The following is a 26570-nucleotide window of genomic DNA, read 5'->3' as shown; positions in this document are numbered from 1 at the left end:
AACAAGTATTGGAAACAAAACGATAATCTTGGAAAATATTCCCTGAAATGAACCCCTAAACAAGTACAGGAATGTTTTATTGTTACGGGTCCTTCGGTCGTCGGCTTTACCTTGTTTGGTTTAGTACGACCCCACCTTCTACACCTCTCGCAAATCGGACTCTAAACACGAAGTGTTGGGGAAAAATGGACATCCTTCATAAAACATTTTAATTTTGTTTTATCATCCCCGCAAATTCGACCCTAAACACGTAATTGTCCTAGCGAAATAGATACCCTTTTTTCATTATTTTTGTGTTTTTGACACCCTTATCACGTTACGTACGTAACGTGCCCTATCGTGAAAAAGACATCCTTTTTACGTGTTTTTTGGTCGCGCATGGTATCCACTCGTCAATGTAAGTGGCCCCCCCCCCGGGATTCTATCATATGAAATATTTTAATTTTCTCCTCATTGGAAGGTGAAATAAGTTTTCTCTTTCTCCATGAACATGGGGATTACAATTGTTCTAACATTTTATGATTCAGTAAAACTGGTCCTAATTGTCAAATCTGTAAAAATTGAAAGATTTTATAATTCAAACAATAAAATACAAAAGAAATAGTGAGTGATGGACATATAATACATCTCTATGGTGATGGACATACATCTCTATGGTATCGACTCCCTCCGTCGACTCTCCCATTTGCGTGTTGTCGAGTTGTGCATAAAACCCCTGATTTTTTTTTAATTATAAGCGAAAATTTTAATTGTCATAACTTTCTTAATTTACATCCGATTTTGATGAAATGTTCAATGTTATTCTTGTTTGATTTTTCTCTATTGATTAAAATCAACATTTTTATGGGGTGGACTTGACCTTTAAGCACATGAGGACGTTAATATGAATAAAAATACTTTTAAAGATCTCTTGTTCTGCCTTTTATATTTATGATTTTTATGTTTTTGTTTTTACATAGTTACCATGCCAATCTAGTGTAAATATTGTGTTTCTTGGTGATTTATAATAAAACATAAATATAAATAAAATGATCCTCCTTTGGATTAGATCGCTGTAAAAAAAAATGGGGAAAAGAGAAAAGAAAACAACAAATCCAACAATAAAATGAACTAGCGTTCCATAACAACCCCATACTGCAGCGCAGGTGAGAAGCGACGTGAAATGAACAAGCCAAGGTTATGATACTGGACAGCTGAACAGACGAACGTCAAAATCTCAAATTAGAGTCAGTAAGGTTCGTAAACTGCTCTTCTTATGGCATTATCGTGATATAGGTAACCACCATTCACTTCATACAGCAGCGCTTTATTCAGTCGCACGCACGGTTCCCTATTTCCACCTCCATTCACTTTGTACACAAATGCGCGTACACAAATCTAGTATGAGTGGTTTCCAAAACCACGATTTGGCCCTTCTTATAAATTAAGGGGCATTATCGTGGAATTTGTCACCAGTCCATTCACTGCCGTTTATTTCGTCAACGGTCATGATGACGGTGGTGACTTCTTTCCACTCCCATTGACTTTGTACACAACTAGCGCACACGCACAAGAAGAGAGGTGACAAATTTCACGATAAGGCCAATTAAGCTTAAGGGGGACTTTCAAAGCTCTAGATATAGACCCATGCCCATGGCATATTTTTAAAAGTGTGGGCGTATTACACGCTAAATATAGCACTTGGAAAAATGGGAAACTTTTAAGTTCGGCCTCGCGCACTCATTCAATGAACAAGGTTATAAATATAATCACTCATTCAATGAACAAGGTTATGATATAACCTTGTTCTCAGTTATATATCTCAGTATGTGGCAAAATAAGGGTGGCAATGTTGGCTAATTTTCTCTTTTTGTTTGGGGCAAATGCTTGATGTTTTTACACTGACAGTTTCCATTACACCTATTATTCATACAACTTGGCTCTTATTTAAATTTGATACTTTAAATCATATTTTTCTTAATTAAAAATAAAGATCAAAAAATGAAAATTTTCTTGCCATATTACTTTCCACCACTAGAGGGCGTACACAAAAATATGCCCAGAATTCAAGTTTTTGAGCGCTCTGGTGAATACAAAAATTATTCCCAAGTTACTAATGAAAAATAAATTGCAACCGTATGGAAATAAGTAATTTTGGTCACAAAAGTGATATTTTAATGACTTTTTAAAGTGGGTGCTCTGGACAACATTGGCAGTCCATAGTCCTACCTGTAGATGGCCACAGGCATGACAGGCAGGGTGGTAGCAGTGTCTCCAATGTGGGAAATTATCTCCAATATCAGAGACTTTTGTAAAGAATTTGGGTATCAAATTTCAGAGACAGTCTCCAGTTTTGGAGACTAATTTCCTTTGTTTACATTTGCGGCAAAAGGATTACCTTGGCGGCAAATAAAAATGATAAGCAGATTCCTCATGACAAATTACCCCTTTTCACCGGCTACTTTAAAGTTTAAAAATTCACCGTCTACTTTTGTTTGGATAAGGATTTTTGCTGTCAATCACACACAAAACAAATGGGCTTCTGACCTCAGTGAGACAAAATTTTGGGTTGACAAAATCATGCTTTTGTTGGTGTTGTTTCTTTTGTCCTTTTGCAAAGCAAGTCTCCAATGTGGGAGATTGTATCCCCTATTGGAGAGAGTCTCCCTTATTGGCCTCTACTGTCTGTTGTGGCGTGCGCCTGTAATCCAAGCTGTGGGGAAGTTACAAATTGATGCAGAGGTTCGAGCCCTGATCACGTCTTTCGGATGGTGACGTTAAAGGTTGGTCCCAGACGTACATAATTATACCTGATTGATACACGTCTGTCAAAAACTCAAAATATACACACACTTCTGTTCTAGCCAGGACGCTGAGTAAAAATCATTTACTAACGTGGTTACTCTCATACGAAGGCAGGGCTTCTATTCTATACAATTCTATACAAGTGCGTGTAGGCAGCCAAAACCTGAAACTTTCGCCCCCTAGATTTCTACTCTCTCTCTAAAAGATCTAGCCCTAAATCATGTACATGGGATACAACTTAATTTCCGACATTTCTATACTATGGATTTTATTTTTACACAAGAATTCATTAAAAAAATGACAAAGATATCATGAAAAGAAGGAAGAGACTTGCCGATGTTTACGCCGCCATCTTGTTTTCTATTGTTCTTCACCCACGATACGGACGCTTGCGTTGCGTAACGGATCGACCAAGGCCAAGCCGTATCGATTGAAGACTTCACACACTTAATCTTAATGACTTATTTAGACTGTTAGAAATTAAAGAAAGAAAATATGGTGATTGGTATCAAGAAAAAGAAGGGAGAATGAACAAAAGAATGAAGCCTTGAAGGAGAGAAAAGAAAAGAGATGAATTAAGAGGAAAGAAAGAAAAAAAAATAGGGGGAAAATAAACAATAAAAGAAAAGGAAGTTAGAAGAGAAAGAGGGTGAAAGAAAGAAAAAAAGGTTTTCGTCATTCTTTGAAATGAATAAAGAAAAAGAGAAAAAGAAAGGAAGATGAATGTGTGAAGAAAAAATGAGAGAAAGGAAAAAAAAGTAAGAAAAAAGGAGGAGGAAAGAAAATTGTTTCCTGGGCAAGTCTATAAAAAGTCACCCCAGTCTAGAAGACAAAATTTCATTTATAAAGAGGTTATGTTTGGTGGGGTAGGATAGCCCAAATAATAAATTTTAAAATTTCATTTGGAAAATTTGATAATATGCAAATTTATGCTAATTTGGGGCATGTAATTCGCATTATGCTACTCATGGGATATTACACACAATGTCAATGGGGAGATTTGTGCACAAATTGAATGGAGAAATACAAATTTAAAGAGAGCTCTTAAAAGTGATTTATTTACTTTTTCTTTAGTTTCTAAAGACTGGCGATTCCATGCTAGAAAATCAGCCATTTTCAGTTTTTCACAATATTTTCAACCTACTGTCCAAACAAAGGAGGAATTTTGTGGTAATAATAAAGTACTACTTGGTAGTCATGTAAAAAAAATAAAAAGCAAAACTTAAGTAATCATGGAGGGTGCAAAATCGCACCCTTTTCTCCACATATGCTGTAGTTAAGGCATCGGTGGAGCTCCACCAGAAATAGACCTATTTATCAGTCTATGGGGCAAGTAGCCTTAGAGGACTCTGTGGTGATATTTTTTATGATTGTGATATTGTCATTACAATGGTTACATCACAGAGCCAAGACACGCATATGGGACTAAGCCTAGTACACAAGAAGGGAATCTTTCTTGTACACAAGAAGGGAATCTCTTCATATTTAAAATTGAAACTGCTGATTGCATTAAAAAAAAAAAATTATTTGATTGAAATACCTTTAATGCACCTAATGTGTATAAAGGTATGACCATTTTGCATAAAAAATCAGAAAAATCTCGTGTATCCATTTGTAAACACTGCAAATACAATAGGCTTGAACTGCTTCGTTATGACATAGCTTCGATGAGTGATGTTACGAAATGCCATTTTGAATAACAATATAGATAAAAATTGATATTCAACAAATAATAAAATTTCAATTTTGAATTTAAATAATTATTCTTAGAAGAATAGATTATTTACAATCAAAATTAAATTTTTATTATTATCTTGTCCTGTCTTCAGTTTAGCTGGCATATGCAGAGGAATATGCTGACTTTATAAATATCAAGAATAAAAAGAAAACAGGGCAGAACATAATAAAAGAGAACATTATGACTTTATCAAGCCAAGAGTCTAGCACTGAGAAGCAGTAAGGTTAGAGTAACTGTGGCATAGCTATATTCTCAGTGAGTGATGATATGAAAAAGAGGACAGCGTTGTAATAAGAAAATAATGCTAGGTTCTCTGTACCAAAACATCATAATAAAAAATTGGCTAGATCTATATTATTCTTGTGAAGCAAGATGCAACATGTAAGCCTAATGATCATCAGTAATATTAATAAAAAGTCATGCCCCAAAGACAAGCGAAATGAAAATACAAGAGCTGTACTAGCACACATTCAAAAGACAGTCATAATGTTTGCATTGGGTTCTATATACCTCAGGTAATAGTTCAGGTGTTTATCTTGTCCTCTGCTTCCCACTGTCTTAGTATGTGTGTGGGTGTGGCGGTATCTTACGATATCAAATTGAAAAGAAAAAAGGGTGCCAGTAAATTAACAGGATCTCCGGGTGGGAATTAAGTGAATATGTAATGTGGAGAAATGAGAAAGTGAAGAGAGATAAGAGTGAGATGAGATTAGGAGATCGAGATTTGGAAAAGACAGATTTTCTTGCGACAGCCATGCATGCACTTTTTTTTCTATACTTTGTTATTACCATAAAAATATGTAAAAAAAATTTACATCACGTAGGCATTTTATATTTCTTACATTTGATATATTAAATGGCTGCTTTTATCATATTTATTTATTAAGAAATATATTTAGCTATCATTCCTTGACCATTTTGGCAGTTTGGAAGAAAAACAATGTGCTAATATATACTGGAAAATTTTTCTTCAGAATATGACTGTCTTTGTGTTTGAGTTTGATACTCAGATTTAGTGTTATGCCATTAAAGCAAATAAACAACCACAGTATGAATTTATTGCAAAATACTATATTTTTAGTAAATGTAAATTATGTTTTCAGTGGAATGATTACATACATGTATTATTCATACTTATTTCTTGCATGATGTTGTTAAATGCTTACAGTTTCATTTCAAAAGTATTACTCTGAAAATGCTTCGATTTGTATACCTAGCACTTTAGGAGTGAATGTCCATGAGTTCGGCTTAATTGATGATTAATTTGTATATGAGCTAATGGATGGCCTACTGGTGTAACGTTTAGCCTTGCATTCCAATTTTCCTTTCATCCGGCACCTTAAATTCATGTTAAAACATATAAAATAAAATTATACATTGTACCAGTAATCATTTATCTACAATGGTTCAATCTATATAACCATTTAATTTTAAATTCAGTATAGTCCCTGACTACAGGATTGGCCAGTTTCACCTTTTCATTCACAGAAATCACCTCATCCCCTCCCTCTTCATGTACCTTACTCTTAATATAATTTTGTGTCTTATACAGGCTTACTTTTCATCAACATGGCACTTTTGTCAGAGGGATATGGTGATGATGATATTAAAGAATTGAGGTAATTATCTTATTCAATAGAGTATTGAAGTGTGTCATCATCAATTTTCACTTTTCGGATATCAGTGGTTTTGTATACCATAGTTTGGTAGAGCATGATAAAAAAAACCCACAATCCAAATTTGGTGGGAATCGGTCCATAGGGCCCCAAGATATGACCTCACGAATACATAATTAGCCCTATTGAAGTCAATGTATTGTTTGCCTGGTTCGTTAACTTTTAGAATCAGGCCAATAATACTGCTTCAATGGGGCTAATTATCATGAGGTAATTTCTAAGTCCATGGACCGATTCCCACCAAGTTTTGGTAGTGGGTGTTTTTCATCATGCTCTACCAATATATGGTATCAAAAATGCTGAAATGCTTTAAAAAAAGTTTTTGTCTGACGTCATCACTTCGGTACTCTATAACTTCTTGTTGAATTTAGAAAAATATTTATGAACCAATCAACTTTTTATGGGGTAAACCTTTGTATACTACAGCAGTAGCTCCGCGGTCACAACAGTGACTGAAAATTAGTCATGGTTAGAATTGCACTGCTATGAAATCTATTATGTAATTTGAACAGACCTGCTAACCAGAATCATTTTATCGTGCAGATGACCCTTCCTAAGCCAGATCTTCGGGGACCAGAGAAATCTGTTAAACTTAGGTGAATTTCCAGTTTTAGAAGATGCTATTAACACTTGTTCTGCATTTTGGTCTTAAATAATGCTGTGAGTTAGGCGAGTATTCAACTTTATGCAGAGTTTAATGCATTTTTTAGTGAATATACTACATCATTCCAAGAGTTTGGTACATGTAGGTCTGTTTAGAATTCAGTGGTAACCTATTAATGGTGATGTGGGCATACATAAATCAACCTAGTAACAGACTTCAAATATAACTTTTCTAACATCACCAACACCACCAACACAGAACTTTAAATTAGCAAGTGTGAATTTTGGTAATTAGAAAAGTATGAATTTAAATGAATCAAATATCTTCCTTTAGGGTTATTGAATGGTTTGGTCAACTCTAAAATTGCTGCACTTGTAATATTTACAGCAATATTGTTAAAAAGTCAGTGATGACCAAACTTATCCTGAAAATTTGTTGTTTCCAGATTGAATCTTTCTGAAGCAGCAGCAAATCCTGATCCTACCAAACTTCGAGCTGCTTTGGCTCACATAGTGTCACAGATGAGTTTGGGGAATTCACTCTCGGCTTTATTTCCGGAACTGGTAAAGGTAACGTCAATGGCACTCTGAGCATTTAGAGGGCACAGATTTTTCAGACCGACGTTCAGATTTATTTAAACCAATCAATCATTCTGTATTTTCAATCAAATAACGGAATAAGAAACATGAAAGGTCTATGATCCTAAAGAAACAGAGCTGCATAATTTTTAGATTGAAACCCAACAAGGGAATAGAAATCAATTAGAGAATAAACTGTTTGGTCTTGCATAAATGTGGTAAACTTTATTTAAATTTGTCCCCTTCAAAAACAGGAAGGTACCTACTATTGGTATAAAATGTGTCCCAGATAGTTAGGGCAAATGGTGCAAATTTTGATTAAAAACAAACAGTGTTTCAGAGCCACCACCAAGAAGTCTAAAATGTTTAAAGCAATGAAGAGCACCATTTACCATGATCTTATTGTGTGTGTGTGGGGGGGGGGGGCTTACATGTCTAGATGCCATCTGTCAATGCTCTTTAATCATTCATCAATTATAATCCACTTCTATTCCATCCTTCTTGATAGAATCCATCCATCTCTTTCTTGTTCTACCTTCCTCATTTACCTTCAAGCAAATTCTAAGTTAGGTGAAAAATCAAATAAAGGCAAAGTTATGCAGATGATGGATATGTAATGTCACAGAAATCTGTATCATGTCACATTCACGGATGTCTTGTCCTGAGGATTATGATATGATATGATATACTAGTACATGTACCATATCTTTAATTCTACTTCAGATATGTGCAACCAATGACCTTCCGAGTAAGAAGCTTGTTTACCTGTATATGGCCGGCTGTGCCTGTGAGCAACCTACTCTCACCCTACTGGCAATCAATTGTCTGCTCAAAGATTGCCAGGACTCAAACCCAATGATCAGAGGTATGGCTCTCAGGACTCTATGTTCACTCAGGTTAGTGCCTTGAATGGAAATAATTACCATTTTTCTTGAAATGATATATTGATTGTATGATTATTTTTATGGTTTAAATCAGATGACATAGTCTTTAATGGGCCCGAGATACACATACGTCAGGTTCGGAGCTGCCTCCAACGCCAGCCTCAAGCCTGCACCTACTGTGTATACACATACACAAGAACCAGACTGAAATCGCTTTGCAATTCTTTATCCATGACAACTATTTAAATGACACATGTGGCTGTCTTTTCATGCTAACATTTCTATTGTTGGTTAGCAGTAACAATTGTTTGCTATTATACCTTTTCGTCTCGCCCACCAGAGGTGAATGCGAGACTTACGGATCCAAATGTTGTCCGTCCGTCCGTCCGTCGTCGGTCGTCCGTCCGTCCGTCACAATCTAATGACACAACTCCACAACCATAAGTCGCTTTTCAACCAAGCTTGGATGGAAGATGGACTTCGGGGACCTACATGTTATGCTGCAGTCGGAGGTTACATGACAAGGTCAATGGTCATTTTCAGGTCAAAGTTAAAGTTTACATGCAAGACTCTTATGACACCTACATGTAACTCTGCAACCATAAGTCACTTTTCAACCAAACTTGCTTGTTGGATAGGCTTTGGGGACCTGCATGTTATGCTGCAGTCGGAAGTGATATGGTAAGGTCAAAGGTAATTTTCAGGTCAACGTTAAAGTTTACAAGCAAGACTCTTTTATGACACCTAATTCGCAACCCTAAGTCACTTTTCAACCAAATTTGGATGGTGGATGGACTTGGGGGACCTGCATTTTATGCTGCAGTCGGAGGTCACATGGTGAAGTCAAAGGTAATTTTCACGTCAACATTAAAGTTTACATGCAAGGCTCTTTTGACAAGTGTTATTCCATCCCAGTCATTTCACAATGAAGTTTCGATACAATTCTGTTGCGTGCCCTCGCAAATCACAATATTTCTGTTTATTTTCATAAGTGAGCGAGACACAAAATTGCTTTTGCCTTGTTCTAGTTCAGTGGTCAGGCTGCCTGGGGAGGTGATAAACATACATTGTGCCGCCTTCAGGTTGGCCTCGTTCCATACCTTTTGCCATATGTGTACCTCCAGCCGTAGATTTGACTATTACAATGGAGAACTTATATGCACATACTTGGGTAAAATCAAACTAGGAAATTAGAAAAGATGTGAGATGTGTTTTGAAGTTCTCTTTACATGGACCCATAGCACTCCCTACTCTGATACCCAACAATACCCACTTCTGAACTTCTGTGTAGTCTGACCTGTACATTTCTCTGTGTGGTGCATTTTACTCTCGGTAGATTTGAGTCACTTTATTTTCAAATTATGCTAACCTACATGTACATTAATTCTTTGATCCATTAATATCTACATTTTTCAATCATTCTCAAAAGTTGTTTCTGAAGTTTATATTTAATCCATTGTTTGATTTTCAATAGGTTACCACTCCTAATGGAGTACATAGAGCTCCCTCTTCTGGCAGGGCTGAAAGACAAGAGTGCATATGTGAGAAGAATTGCAGTATTAGGGTGTCTCAAAGCCTGGAAGCTTGACTCTTCATTCATTAAAGGTAAAAGTATGATATCAAATGATAATAATAAGCAACATTTATTTTGCTTATATGCTTCAGACGGTAAATTTCCAATTCGTCCACTCACCACATGGTCTACTTTCAGTTTGATACCATTCCGTCCATCAACATTTTGTCTAATGACCATTTGGTCCAACTATTACGTCGTCTAATCACCATTTTGTCTATGTCTGATATCCATTTCAATTTCATTCATTTTGCACAATTAACACTTAGTCCAATTAGACCAAATGGTATATGGACTAAATGGCTATTGGACCAATTGGTTATTAGATGGAATGGTGAGTGGAAGAATTTTCAATGAGACCATGTGGATAGTGGACAAACTGATGGTAGACCAAATGTTAGAAGATGAGTTGGCAATTGACAAATTCGAAATAAACCCTTCAGATCATTTCACCATCTTTTACACAAGTAAATGTCTCGTCCTTCAGTTCTTATCATGATTGCAATTAGCAAGAATGAGAAGTGTGATCTACACAATGTGTATGAGACTTAATTCTTAGAATATTATGATAAAAAGTAAGTATCCTTGGAATATGATGATGAAAAAAATATTTGAATGTAAACTAAATATTTTTCCCAGTAATAAATGCTATGCCTGATTATTGTGATGTGAAATGTGCTAAATATGAAATGAATGATGAGTGCTGTCTGTACAGTGGTTAGCAGTGGTTGGAACCTTCCTCTACACAAAATTTCTGACAGCACTCTTTGCAATATGGCATTCACTTGTTAGCACAAATTTGAAATTTGAAATTTTCCTCCCTGAAAAGACAATCATATGAGTATGAATTTATGAATGTGGCCCTAAGACCCAACTGGTTTTGGTCACTCTACACCCAGATGTTGGGTGATCAACTTTCCATAACTCAAAGTCCCTGTGGAAATACTGAATACCAGTATATGAAATATGAATATTTTGTTCTAAGCCATGAATAAAATTTAATCCCTTGATATTTGATATTCGAATATATGTGTGACCAGTCAGAATAATTTTTTGAAATCTACTTTTGGCTTGGTGTAAAGTTAGCACAATGCTAAAAGAAAAAAAAAAGACAAGTATATGTAGTCAAGTATAAGTATGTTTTACATATTGAATGTGATTTCATCAATATCTTTGAATAAAGAATGATGATCAACTGTTCTGACCTTGTTTACCTTTGGCAAAATGAATCGAAATCCATACAGTCGGAGGCCTGCTATAATTATACAAACACTATTTTCAAAGACAGCACATTCACTGTGATAATGTATTCTGTTCATTGCCTTGCAGACAGGAACATCATTGATCAGCTATACGAGCTGATTGCTGACCGAGATAACACTGTCATGATCAATGTTCTTTGTGTGCTTCATGAACTTCAAGGAAGTCTTCTTGTCACTCAGAACATAGCACATGCACTCCTCAACAGGTAATGATTTCACATATCTATTTTATTTTCTTGCCCTTTTCCAATGGACCTTGATTGTTTTTTTTTGGTATTCATGTTAGTTTGGATTTTCTAATATTTGTCAACAGAGTGTACATCTATTATGCTTTCCAACTAGAAACAAACTTGTTTGAGATATTTACATTGTATATTACATATTATTTTGTGTACTTCATGATCAACTTTTGTAAAGGAATGAAGACTTATTATTGAAATGATATGAATTGCCCTGTAAAACTTGAGAAGTGAAGTAACAAGGATGGTAATCCATTGTAATCCATGTTTGGCTTCATTTGTTGTCGGAAGGAAAATTTCCATGACTTTTTGTCTCCCAAATAAGGTATTTAGTTTAGAACTTTTTTTTTTTTTTGTAATAATTTTTTTTTATAATTTCCATATCTGTCGGAAGATGAAAAACATTTTCAGGTGATGTTATTTATGGAAAGTTTTATCTATTTGCCCCAGTTGATAATAAGCACCAAACTGCATATTCTTATTTTTATTTATTTTTTGATGACCTAGCTTATATTTGATTGAATAATTGAAATATTCATGCTGTTTCAAACAACTTTCTTTGTGCAGATTAAGTTCACTGTCTGAATGGGGCCAAATCAAGGCATTGCAATTCCTTCTGAAGTACAAGCCACAAAATGAGGAAGAAATATTTGATATACTGGTAAGTGATCTGTATTCATTTCTGTTCATAGCACTCCAGAGTAATTTTAATTTTCCATCTATATGTAGTTCAGAGTTGTCCCAATATCATCTGAATGTTTAATAGTTTCTAATTTCATGCCTTGTGCTTTTAATTTCTCTTTTTGACTGAACTTAGTGCATGGCAACCATTTATTTCATTGAATAAGCCATGTCCATGAAGTGATTAATGAACATAGCTTAATTGTTATTATTGCTTATCTTGCTTTCCTGATCTGTTCATATTAGAATTTGGTCGATGGTTGTTTACGTCATCCCAACAGCGGAGTAAGCCTGGGAGCCATTCACCTCATGCTTCTAATCACAAAGGATATGCCTCAAGTCAATCAAGATGTCACTGGAAGACTTAAAGGTAAGAAGAGTCCGACTTTGAATAGACGTTACGCATTGGTGTCATCATGCCACCATCTCAGATGCTGAAGCCATTGCGTTGCATGCTTGGTGATCTGCAGCTGGCGCATCTATGGCAATTCTGATTACAAGTATACCTATATCTTCCGAGGGAGGGTGTACAGGTAACTTTGCCTTATAAAGTCAAATATTTTGGGACAACAGAAATCTGTTTGACTATTAAGGGAGAAATTTGAATTAGAATAGGTATAGTTGTTTGCATTATTATCTGGTGTGTAAAATTGCTTCAACTTGGACAAATATTCAACTTAAGCAAGTTTTCATGTACTTACACCTTTGCACACTGATTTATTTTCTTGAATTCAGGTATTTTATTGAGTCATCTTAGCAGTGATCAACCAGCCTATGTATATGCTTCATTGTGTCATCTTCAGTGGCTCCTAGATAGGCTGCCCCAAGGAATCACCAAATACTACAAGAAGTTCTATTGCAAGTAAGCCATCAGAATCTCTCCTGTGTCTGTCTGGATGTCTGTCTGGCTCTCTCATTCTTTCTTTTCCTTGTTGTAAGCGCTCTTGGCCATTTCGGGAAAAGTGCAGTACATAAATAATAATAGTAATGATGATGATGATGATGGTGATGATGATGATGAAAATGATGATGATAATAGTAATAATGATTTTCACCTGAAAATAGTTCCTGCTTCTGGGAGTATCTGACAGAATTGATACATGTAACTATTTTTGTCTCACCTGCGAAGCAGAGTGAGACTATAGGCGCCGCTTTTCCGACGGCGGCGGCGTCAACATCAAATCTTAACCTGAGGTTAAGTTTTTGAAATGACGTCATAACTTAGAAAGTATATGGACCTAGTTAATAAAACTTGGCCATAAGGTTAATCAAGTATTACTGAACATCCTATTAGAGTTTCATGTCACATGACCAAGGTCAAAGGTCATTTAGGGTCAATGAACTTAGACCATGTTGGAGGAATCAACATCAAAATCTTAACCTGAGGTTAAGTTTTTGAAATGTCATCATAACTTAGAAAATATATGGACCTAGTTCATGAAACTTGGACATAAGGTTAATCAAGTATCACTGAACATCCTGCATGAGTTTCACGTCACATGACCAAGGTCAAAGGTCATTTAGGGTCAATGAACTTTGGCCGAATTGGGGATATCTGTTGAATTCCCATCATAACTTTGAAATTTTATGGATCTGATTCATGAAACTTGGACATAATAGTAATCAAGCATCAGTGAACATTTTGTGCAAGTTTCAGGTCTAATGATTAAGGTCAAAGGTCATTTAGGGTCAATGAACTTTGGCCGATTTGGGTGTAACTGTTGAATTACCATCATAACTTTGATAGTTTATGGACCTGATTCATGAATCTTGGACATAAGAGTAATCAAGTATCACTGAACATCCCGTGTGAGTTTCAAGTCACATGATCAAGGTCAAAGGTCATGTAAGGCCAATGAACTTTGGCCATGTTGGTTTTTTTGTTGAATAACCATCATATCTCTGTAAGTTTATTGGTCTAGTTCATAAAAAGTGGACATAAGAGTAACCATGTATCACAACATCTTGTGCGAGTTAGAGTAGTTTTCAAAGTCAGCACTGCTGCTATATTGAACCGCGTGATGCAGGTGAGACGGCCAGAGGCATTCCACTTGTTCTTAATTCAATTACTTTCTCATTGATCAATTATTTTCAGACTTTCTCATTACTCTTCTTATGATTTGTTGTTTTTGCTATTGCTTTCTAGACTTTAGCTGGACTTTGGATTTCATACTAAATGTAAGTTTCTATTCTTTTTATTTGTTCAGGTACAACGAGCCTGTGTATCTAAGATGCAAGAGAATTGATCTCCTTGTACAACTCATTACAGAGGCTAATATTAATGACATTATAGGAGAATTAAGGTAAGAGATATATTGATTTATGGATCTGTGTAATTGCTTTGGATTCTTTAACCCTAAAAGGCCGGGGGGGGGTCTGCCCCTCTACATTTTTCTCGATAAATCTGCCATGCGAAATGCTTCAACCGCGCCGCTCGCTGAATTTTAACTTACGAATCACGCATACATTTTGGGACCAAATTTGCAATGCCCAGGTACAAGGTTACAAAATTATGCAACATCATGTATAAAGTGCATGTCAGACCCAAAACTGCTCGCAAATGTGAATTCATACATACAAATCCAATGCAAATTGTGTGTTTAGCCAAAATTTGTAAATGTATATTATTTCCACTTTTACTGATTAAACTTAATTTTGTCTTGTTTATGATCAAAATTAACTCTGCAATAATTTCCATTGAAAAAAATAAAAAATAAAGTTGAAAAACAAAGGAGCACATAAGAAAAAATTGAAATACAAATTTTTTTTTAATACATTTGATCAGGATTCTACAAAATGTCTGTGAATAAAAAAATAGCAGTTTTAGGGCTGTTAAATAGTTGATTAGAGCAAATGTTTTATTTCATGCATTAAAAAATTTGTATAATTGATTAAATTAAAAATCTTATTTCAAAACAATTAACCATACAGCCTTGTAGATTTAATCACACACTACCACTGCAAATTTTCGCAGCAATCAAAGGCCAAGAAATCAGGGGGGAGGCGGAATCCCCCCCCCCCCGCTTTGAGAGGGGTCCAAATACCCCGGCTCGTTTAGGGTTAAACTCAGGAGCTCACATAATTTTAGAGTCATCCTTTTAAGTACATGTATGTCAGACAGATTTGTAATGTAAACTCATTTTAAATCCTTTTAAAATAAAGTTTGTTTAAAATTGTTTATATTGATTTGTTTATCATTATTTGATTTGTCTTTGTAGCTTGCATGTTTTGATTGTCTTCCTCATTTTATTTTCCTATACAAGTATTAATTTGTACAGTACATTTTTTGAATGATTGCAGTATCTATTCTGTACCATTAAGTTTCATTGTTTATTTATTGATTTACTTTTATTCTTTAATTAGATTTCATATTATAATTCATTCAACCATATCTGTGTCTAAGTTCATTTATATTGCATTTTAACTTGATTTTATTTTGAGGGAAGATGATGGGTTTCCTTCTCTTTCTATCCTATTTTTTTCACTATCATTTTTACAAGACCCGTATTTCTTTTACTTTTGCCCATGAAGTTCTCATATCCTGTAATTATTTCTAATAAAACTTTTTATATTTTCCAAAGTGCTTACTGCATTGATGTATGTACCAAGTTTGGTAAGCATGCTGTACGAGCCATGGGTTCTATATCTCAATTAAATCCAGCGTACGTAGCGACATGTATGGATGCTCTAATACGTCTTCTTCAACTTGGAATTGACAGAGTTTCTTCAGCAGTTTTCATTGAGATGCAAGGTAATTGCTTTTCTGACTCCAAGATTTGTTCATCGATGTTTATATTCATTTACTTCACTTCATAGCATTGCAACTTTTTCACATTATAAATAACCAGAGACAGATCATTTCAGGAAACTTCATACAAATATTGGGTTAGATTTTTATTCTGTATAGAATTGCAATTATATGAATTTTCAAAGTATGACAACAAATGTGAATTATGAAGAGCAAGGTAGATTGGAGAGAGTGAGTGAGAGCTTTGCTTAAATGAATGAATTCTGGTTCTCCCTTTGCTTCTGAACACACAATGCATAGCTTTATGTGCTTCTCCCCCAATTTTTGCTTTATCTTCTTCCAGAATTGCTATCCATTGAAGGGAAGTATCAGGAATATGTTGATCAAATGTTAGACTTTATTCCAGGCTGTTGGTCTAATATAGATGATGAGGATGGTAGATGTGCTATGATTTTTCTTGTAGGCCACCATGGACAGGTAGGTTTATATTCTGAGTGACACGACACTTGCTCCTGCGACAATTGCTATGGGCTTAATTTTGTCTAAGATGTAGGGTCATTCGATTAGTGTGTGGAATATAGAGCGGAGTAATTGTCGCCGGAGCAAATGTCATGGAACCATATTCTGAAGGGGTGGAGGGGGCGGGGGGATGCTGTTTCATAAATCTGCTCACATTTGCACAGTACTTTTCAAGTGACTGGACTAGAACATATTCTTCGATGTTAAATACCCATCGGTTTAGTTGAGTTATGATCTTCGTAGATTTGAATTTTTTTTGTTTAGAAGCATTTAAATAAAAAAAAAATCTATTTGTCAAAATTTATTGAAGGTTACAAGAATGTAAATCTCACTTTGTTTAAATGGCAGGGTAAAATATGGATATTCAATTTTAGCATGTTTTTGGCCTTTAACTTTCATCTTAAAGTATACTAGCTGTACATGGGCAAAAGAAAATGTGCAGTTAACAAATAGTTCCTGAATAAGCATGTACAATAATAGTCACACCCCTTCTAGGTTCACTGAGACCAAATGCCATAAATCTTCCATTATATTTTCTCTGTTTTGTTATTTCATTTTTTTAGAGATTGCAAGATGCTCCCTACCTCCTTGAGAGTGCAATTGACAGTGTAATGGAGGAATCCAGTCTTGAGGTCAAAGGTCATCTACTGAGTGCAATCACCAAGTTATTCTTCACTCGCCCTGCAGAATGCCAAGATACGCTTGCTACCATGCTGCATCATTGCATAGGTAAGAGCAGTACATTTTTATTTGCTGTGACATAGAAATCAATTGGTATGAGGTCTATTTCCTACTTCTGGGGAGCTTTTCATAACAGGAATAGTTTATGATTTTCACTGACAACTGCTATCAGCTAGTACAAATCTTTGCTTTTGACTGGCTGAAAGCGGATTAGTGAGTGAAAGACGTCAAGGCTGAATTCTCAAAGAGAATTTGGAATCTGTGGTTTGATAACATTTTTGATACCCACTAATTCATGCATTAATTGTGCATGAATTAGTGGGTATATTGAAGAAGTGTCCAATAATGAGTAGTATTGACACAGTGCTCTTTACTAATTCACACTTGTTTTTATCTTGCCGGCATACCAGAGCGAGGTTATAGGTGCTACTTTGCTGCCACCATCATTGCCAATATTGAAAGCTTTACCTAGGTGAAGTTAGGGAAATGTCATCATAACTTAGAAATTATATAGACCTTTTTTATGAGACTTGGATATATTAGGGTTATGAAGTGTCATTGATCATCTGGCATGAGTTGCAGGTCACATGATTCAGATGCAGATCACACTGGTTACCTGTCAATAACAATCAATTTTCTTGAGATTCGGTGAATGATGAATAATGCTCGCTAAAGGAAGTTGAAGATGAGTTCCTTCATGTATTTGTGAAGTAAAGAAAACCAATATACAAACCCAAAGAATATTTTGTAAGACCCTGTGCTTACCAAATGGGTAGATTTTTTAGTGTCTAGTTGAAACTTAAAAAATTCATATAATGGTAATGTAATTCTCGAAATTATTTATTGGTACAAGGTTTCTTGTTGATAAAACATTTACCAGAGTACCTGTACCCACTAGAGGTGCCAGGATGGTTAAACAACCAGTGTGCTTTATTATAAATAGGTTATGATGGGTGTTGTAATACTATCTTTTTGCAACATGTGCTTTCACAATCACTTGTATTCATTATTGTAATACATTCTTTTTTATACACATTATTATAAATAGATTCATTTCTTTGAATCCACAAGTTAATAGGTATGTTTGCGGTAGATTCTCATATAATACCAGAGTTTGATAAAATCTCATCTTTTTTTCTCCTTGTATTAAAGTCAAAGGTCATTTTGGATAACAATTGATATTTTAATCATTATTGTTAAAAATATTGAATCAAATTAAATTAAACTTTTTCCCTTTTTTCCACCCCCCTTCTATTACAAGAAGAATCAGGGGAGGGGAGGGGGGAGTAGTCACCCCCTGCTGCCCCCTGTACGGCAGCTCAATGAGTTTCCATAAACCATAAAAAGATCAAGTTTTATTCGGCATTAGGCTGAGAGGGCTTATGGTACTCTTTGTCCACCATACCTTATAGCAACCTTTGTCATGAGCCCTGCATTCATTTCTCTCAAAGGCATGCATGACATGTGAAATGATCTAGCTAACAGGTGATTCTGACCTAGCAGCAATAATGAATCATGCATTCATTGAGGTTTAGTGTCCCACCACTATTAGACAAATTCCTGAAGATGATGCATACAGTCATTGTTGTGCATTTGTTTTGAGAACTTTCAATAGATAAACCCATATGAATAGAGGAATGCTATGACCGTTGAAATTCAAAGAGCCAGATGGTAGCTTTGCTTGCAATGTTTGAATACCTTTGTGAATTGGTTAACATGGATTCAAGTGTAAATGAGGAGAGATTTGTGTCACAAATTCCTTATTTTTGTATTCATGCAGGCATGCTAATAGATTCTCACCCCCTCTCTGCCTATTGGATGATAGCACTAAAGTCTAGTGTCAATTATCATGTTTATGCATGATACTTTGGAAGTTTCACCATGGCGTGGTGGTCTCTTCACTAACTGTCAAAAGTTTGCCTATCATTTGTTGGAGTATATGAGACAGGCCTTGCTTGCTCAGAGTGGAGGCAGTGAGCAAGCAAGGCCAGTGTACAGAGACACATATAACAGAACTTGTGACTAGTCATGTGATGATGATGTCACCACATTTACATAACAATAAACATGCACAACACAATACTCTACACAACATACCATAACCCCCTTTTATGCTGTATGCTGGCCTTGTTTATTATCTATTTATGTCAGCCTTTTTTCGGCTGGCATGAATAGGTGATTGCTAGTGGGCTGCGTTTTCAACTCAAAAGTAATTTATGCTAATTAGATTTGAATCAAAGTCCAGTCCAGTTCAGAAGTTCATAGGGTTTGTTTTTCATTTGTTTTGTTTTTCTAATTTTGATAAGGGTTTTCTGTTATGATTTTTTTTTGGTCTTTACTGCAAAACCAAGGTTAAGTTTTTGTCTCACCTGCGAAGCAAAGTGAGACTATAGGCGCCGCTTTTCCGACGGCGACGGCGGCGGCGGCGGCGGCGGCGTCAACATCAAATCTTAACCTGAGGTTAAGTTTTTGAAATGACATCATAACTTAGAAAGTATATGGACCTAGTTAATAAAACTTGGCCATAAGGTTAATCAAGTATTACTGAACATCCTATTAGAGTTTCATGTCACATGACCAAGGTCAAAGGTCATTTAGGGTCAATGAACTTAGACCATGTTGGAGGAATCAACATCAAAATCTTAACCTGAGGTTAAGTTTTTGAAATGTCATCATAACTTAGAAAATATATGGACCTAGTTCATGAAACTTGGACATAAGGTTAATAAAGTATCACTGAACATCCTGCATGAGTTTCACGTCACATGACCAAGGTCAAAGGTCATTTAGGGTCAATGAACTTTGGACGAATTGGGGATATCTGTTGAATTCCCATCATAACTTTGAAAGTTTATGGATCTGATTCATGAAACTTGGACATAATAGTAATCAAGCATCACTGAACATTTTGTGCAAGTTTCAGGTCACATGATCAAGGTCAAAGGTCATTTAGGGTCAATGAACTTTGGCCGAATTGGGGATATCTGTTGAATTCCCATCATAACTTTGAAAGTTTATGGATCTGATTCATGAAACTTGGACATAATAGTAATCAAGCATCACTGAACATTTTGTGCAAGTTTCAGGTCTCATGATTAAGGTCAAAGGTCATTTAGGGTCAATGAACTTTGGCCGAATCGGGGGTATCTGTTGAATTACCATCATAACTTTGAAAGTTTATTGGTCTAGTTCGTTAAACTTGGACATTAGAGTAACCAAGTATCACTGAACATCCTGTGCGTGTTTCAGGTCACATGTCCAAGGTCAAAGGTCAATGAACTTTAGCCGAATTGGGTGTATCTGTTGAATTACCATCATAACTTTGAAAGTTTATGGATCTGATTCATGAAACTTGTACATAAGAGTAATCAAGTATCACTGAACATCCTGTTCCAGTTTCAGGTCACATGATCAAGGTCAAAGGTCATGTAAGGTCAATGAACTTTGGCCATGTTGGGGTTTTTTGTTGAATAACCATCATATCTCTGTAAGTTTATTGGTCTAGTTCATAAAAAGAGGACATAAGAGTAACCATGTATCACTGAACATCTTGTGCGAGTTAGAGTAGTATGCAAAGTCAGCACTGCTGCTATATTGAACCGCGTGATGCAGGTGAGACGGCCAGAGGCATTCCACTTGTTTTAAATGTCATCATAATTTAACACTTTTAACACAGGTAACCAGGACGCAAGACTAGTTTAATGTCAGGTCACATGGTCATTAAACTGTGACATCAATATAAAAGCTTATCCAAGATTAAGATTTTGAATATCCAAGATAATTTTGAAAGTCCATCACCATCAGTCAATCTTATGTCAACATAACGGAAATTAGATGAGGTTGAGATGAAGTTACTGGGTCAAGGACACTTTTTTAAAACAAGATATGTATACTTGTATGAGATGGGTATTGGAACTCACAAATTAATAGATCAAGGTCAAGGGTCATTTGTGGTCAACAAACCTAGGATATTATCAAATGTTTTTATTTCTCTCTTCAAATTTTTTTAAAGCTGTTTATTAAATCAGCACCATTATTATTTTAAAACATGTAATGCAGGTGAGACTGATAGAGGTGCTCGCTTATTAATGAACGAGTCCACTATTCAAGTAATGTTTTGAATATCTAGGGAGCAAACCAGAGTGAAGTTATTTAGAATCTCATATCATGAGTAGTGAGGGTCCTCTCAGTGGCACGTACCTGTATGACTTTTGCTGTGATCATGCTGTCTCAGGAGCAGAGTAAAATCCCAGGGAAGGGGGGGGGACTCACATATATTGGTGGTACAGGTGCTTGCTGCTTTAATGACAACCTTTTTCAGACCTAATTTTCAGTTCTCTATATACTCCGAATGACAAAATTTCCATTCAGAAGCTGCTACGCCTCACTCGCAAGAGCCCAGGTACGAAACATCTCAGTTCCCTTGCCCTGCAAAAATTTCCAGCTGCACGCACGACTTCACAACTTCGCTACTACCATACCTACCGTTCTGTGATCCCGTTCTGTAGACCCTGTTTTTCACACCGTCTGGTATATATTTAGTTCCCTGTGCTCAGTTCCTTAGACCCCCACGGCAAGCCCTGTTGTCGGAGTAAAGTCCAAATAGGATTCAAGTCACAGTCGATGAAGTCATTACGGTTTTGAATTTAATTTGCTTTTATTTCTACAGGGAAGCTCAAACTTGACTGAATTTCGATTTCTGTAGTCCTACCACTATTCTTATTTCTGATTGCTAAGATTTAATTGGTAGGAATGCTCTTATCAAATGTTCTAATTTCTTTGAAAATCAGATTGCAACGAATCGCATAGTGTGCGCCAGTCTTAACATTCATTCAAACAAATATACATGTATAGTGTTCTGTAGATGGATATTGTTCCTCTTTGTAGCCCAAAATTGATGAAATACAAAATCAAATAAATTTTTCTTGGTTTCCTGCATTTTTACCACTAAGTGTTGAGTGTTTATACTTCCTTTCTCTTCTTGTCTCTTGAAAATAGAAACACAGACAGATGTATTTCTTCGAGAGAGAGCTATGCTTTATTACCAGTTACTACATACTGATATCAACAAGGTAAGTCTAAGCAATTCAGAAACTGTAAAATCCATCAAATTCATTGAAAAGAATTAGTCCTGAATCAGCAAAATTTATCTTCACATGTTGTATTGACATGAGAGCTGGTAACTACAACTTAAATAAGTAAGCAAGTACACTTTATTTGGGAGAAAATTTTATCCTTTTGCTGTTATTTTGGCTCAGGGAATAATATAGTCTGTTGCAATGCATGCTAGCACATACATGAAGCAGGCCATTAAGATTATTAACACTCCTGGAAAAGTTTTTGAAAAAAACGTTCGTTGCTTTTTGTGTCTTTATTAATACCTGAGTCATGTGGTTATTAATACTTGAGTCATTTTGGTTTTAACTGATGACAATAATGCATCAATCACAATTTACTCAAAAGTGATTTTGCATTGTCAATGGAGATGCCAGTACCAGCGGATTAAAAGATGGCAAATAAATGATGATATTTTTTTCTTTTGTTAGAGGGAGGGGGGATAGGCTACGTAAAATGAAAAACAATATAATTTGTTGAACACTTGTTTAATACTGTATTATAATGTAAACATTTTTCAATTGCTTTGTATTACAGGCAAAGCTGGTAATCTGTTCATCTCAGAGGTTAACACCACCTTCAAGAGCTACATCAAGGCAACTATCATTGATCAACAACTTCAATAGCTTCCAACTATTATTGGGTAAGAATTTGATTCGGTAAGAATTGTATTTGTTCAGATGATTGGGTCAGTATAATCAGCATATTCTTCACCTAAGTGTACATGTATTTGGGATAAAGTTGGCAGCACCCTCCTTCAATGGAAAGTTTTAGTTTTCATAATACCTAAAAAATTATTGAGCTCAATTTAGCTAGTGTGTTGCTGCTAAACTTCTGAAGATACTGTAATTATTTTCATCCTACATGTATGTGAATTTTCATTGGGATCAATACAAGGTATAATTTGGCATTATAAAAAGCATGTAAAGTAGCGCCCATTCAGATTTTTTTTCACCTTGATTGAATTCTCTTTTCTTCTTTTTTAATCTTTTTTTCCCCCAGGAACTGATGACATCTCACACAATGAAATGAAGCAACAGCCATCCTCGTCCTCATCAGATATGCATTCAGTCAGGACCATGCCCTCTGCTGTGACTGATGCTGTGGCACCAGAGGGTATGCTTGTTGATCTAAGCTTGGAGGATACCAAGGTGCAGGATGCAGGAAACAATGGCAAGGATTCAGGCACCAACCATAAATTAGAAGACACAGACCTATGTCTCCATACAGGACATGGGAGGGACAGTAGCAACATTAATGTCGAAATTAAAACTGCAGCAGGGTCACAGCCTACAGAAAAAGGAAGTTTTTCTTTTCTACAAGATGTTAAAGACCTTGGGGAGAGTTCAGTCGGTGTGTGTGACGAAGGAAAAGCTTCTGAAGAAAGGAAGGATTCTGTACCACTTGTAGGCACTTCTGGAGTCGCATCCTCAGTGTCCAAGGATCTCAAAGACATGAAACCATCCCATCCAACAAAGAGCATTCAGTCTTCTGAACATTCAGGAAGCACTGTTGAACACCCTGGATCTCTCGATGCTGAAGATGGTGAGAAAGAAGAGGAGAGTTTGGTTGCAAGCGTTCGAGAGGAAGAAGTGACATATGGTGTAACCTTTGACAAGTCGTTCACACTCTCACCCCAGGAATTTGAAGAAAAATGGATGGAATGGACAAACGGGTATAGCTATGTTCTACTTCATTATATTTGTATTGTAAAATTCAGTTGTAACAAAATATGGAAAGTTTAACCCCTGAATTTTTATTTTCCTGATCAGTTCAGATTTTGAAAGATTATGAAATAAGAAATTTTCTCAATATTGCGATATTAACAGAATTGTTGCTTATTTGAGCTAAAGCCTACAAAATTTGTCATGAATTAAATACCCTTGATTTTACTGGTACTAATACATAAAGCAAGGTTTTTTTCTCTCTTACATCGTTATCTAGGGAATTAATAATTTGATTGAAAAAAATAATGATCTACAACTGGAATTTACTGGTCCTGTTACATAAAGCAAGGTTTTTTTCTCTCTTACATCGTTATCTAGGGAATTCATAATTTGATTGAAAAAAATAATGATCTACAACTGCATGAAGCTATCAGGCTGACTATGATATCATTTTGTACTTTGATATGCTCAGACATTCACATAGTCTTGAAAGCCATCATTTGCTTCCTGTGGGATTAACAATATGCAGCACAGTTTGTCACTTGTATTATGCTTTCTGCTTCCTCACTCTGCATACACACCTTAATGTCCTTGCTGTTTATAACAATATAAGTACCTCCTCCCCCAATTTAACAAAAAAATAGAAATGTTGCTGAAGACTACACTTTGCTTGTTTTTATGAAGTAAAATGTGGGTGATCTGAGTGGGATAAACAGTCATGATGAAACTAATAGATACAATTGGCAACATTTAATATCTTTCTACTTCAGTTAAGTCCTCTTTATTTATCAAACATTGAAGAAGAATATAAAATTTTGCATGCTTTTAGAAAATAAAATGTGGGATTGGACGAGATAAAAATAGCAGGTGATCTGAGTGGGATAATGCAATCACAGCTAATCATTGAAGTAGGATCTAGGAGGGAAATGTTTGAAAGAGTATGGGCTGCCTAAATAGAGATTTTTTTTCCATAAACTCACCTTTTTTCTGTTCTTATTTAGTGAAAACCTTTTTTTATTCTTTTCTTCAGTGAAACATTTGAAGTAGCTGAAAAGAAGCCTTCAGTGTTGCTAAAAAGGTTCAATGATATAGGATTCCACACCATGGCGTCCATGCCTGAAGATTCAGAGCACTGGAGAGCATTTCTTTATGCAAAAGTAAGTTTTGTATTGTTTTTCATACCTACATGTATTATCATTGGTTCCATGACATTTCCTCCGATTGAAAGTCTGCTTATTAAACCAAACATAAAACCTTATCCCCAAAACTGAATAAACCCTAATCCATATCTTTAAGTGTAGTGACCTGATGGATATGTAAAATGTTAATATAGTGTGCATACTGTGATATTAATTCTTGGTATTCTGATTATGAATTATGCTGATATCACTATTCAGATAGTCCCTCCCCCCCCAATTGTTGACACAATTTCTTATCTTTGTTCTGTATCCTTGATTATTCATTACTAATTTTCCCAAACAAAGAGAAAATACAACACAAATTCATTTAAGTATATATATATCCATCTACATCACAATTTTATTGCATTTTTTTATATCCAGTTACTGTACAAATAAAACAATACTTCTAGTGGTGAATATATATAACACTTACATAAATATTGAGGTATAAAGCTATATCACAAGTAATATACACAACCCATTAATATGTACAATTTCATAATGGTGTGGTATATAAAAGTGCAAAACTGGAGTACATACATTTACAATATTAATACATAAAAGCATATATCAGTAACAATTCACTTAATGTTCATTGACATTTCCATACTTCTTTTTAGGAATGAGAGAGATGCACATTAATCTCAAACATGACATTCCTTCAAATAAAAATTATTCTCAAATTTGAAAGCACATGTATGTGTAATATGAGGGAGTCAAAAAAAGTATTGATTTATCTTTCATTATTTTCCATACAGATAGAAGGTGGTGATCTGTTTCTTATGGAAACAACTGTGCATCAGAAATTGGGAAGATGTTCTTCTTGCATCAAGTCTTCCGACTCCAGCCCCTCATCCACAAACAAGGTTATAGCTTTTTGTAAAGAGAAATTCCTTTAACTGTTGCTTTCACTTGCAAAGAGTATCAGTAGTGTTAAGGTGGGCATATTGTTCCTACTCAATTGCTATGCTTATGTAGTTAAACAAATGAAATAAACATGGACAGGACGGAAGTGTGGCATGATTTGTAGGACTTTGCCTAGATGTGCAAAAGAGTAACATCTTACTCTCTATTTTTGTTGTTCAATTATGAGGGAATATAAAAAGAGGAGGTTGCATAAGAGCACATTTTCATAATTGTAATTAATCTTGTGAACTGCAAAAGTCGGAAGTGCCACAACCCCAGCAGCAGTTGTTGAAAAGGGTACCATTTAATTGTGCTGGATTTTTGGAACGGGGTGCAAGCTTTGCACTTTATGCCACTGGTCACATTGGTTTGTTAATTCCAAAGTATTTTTGTTCACAGAATATGGTACAAACATTAGGATATGATGTCCAACTCAATATACTGAAATACTCTTTAAAAACGATTATCAACATCCATTATCAATATACAGATATATATACATGTACAATTAATACCACTTTCTATAACAAAGTGGACGACAACTATACCAGAAAAATATTTTTTAAATGGGGGGCAAAATATTGCATGGAACAGCAGTTGATTCCAGATTTGTTACTAATCTAGTTAGTTTACTATCATTACAGATACACAAAAAATCAATTTAGCAATCAAGGGCTGAGCAATGCTAAAAGTGAAATTGTACATAATTCTCATTTCATCTTGCTATTGTAAGA

At 35.4% G+C, this 26570-nt stretch overlaps 1 protein-coding gene across 1 annotated transcript; it reads left to right on the top strand.

Annotated features, from left to right (window-relative positions):
- The first annotated feature begins 1172 nt into the window (after positions 1-1172).
- On the top strand, positions 1173-26471 carry LOC121422494 (AP-4 complex subunit beta-1-like). The gene is made up of 18 exons (XM_041617585.1): positions 1173-1235; positions 6075-6141; positions 7248-7371; positions 8104-8276; positions 9739-9869; positions 11167-11305; positions 11906-11999; positions 12266-12389; positions 12755-12881; positions 14227-14322; positions 15601-15770; positions 16111-16244; positions 16850-17015; positions 21966-22039; positions 22620-22725; positions 23085-23757; positions 24780-24906; positions 25689-26471. The coding sequence occupies exons 2-18, from the start codon at positions 6092-6094 to the stop codon at positions 25827-25829; spliced, it is 2649 nt and encodes an 882-aa protein (XP_041473519.1). The 5' UTR covers positions 1173-1235; positions 6075-6091; the 3' UTR covers positions 25830-26471.
- Positions 26472-26570: the final 99 nt, after the last annotated feature.

This window comes from Lytechinus variegatus, chromosome 1 (genome assembly GCF_018143015.1).
Source record: "Lytechinus variegatus isolate NC3 chromosome 1, Lvar_3.0, whole genome shotgun sequence".
NCBI lineage: Eukaryota > Metazoa > Echinodermata > Echinoidea > Temnopleuroida > Toxopneustidae > Lytechinus > Lytechinus variegatus.
The sequence above is the reverse complement of the archived record's forward strand: the minus strand, read 5'-3'. Positions and strand labels throughout refer to the sequence as shown.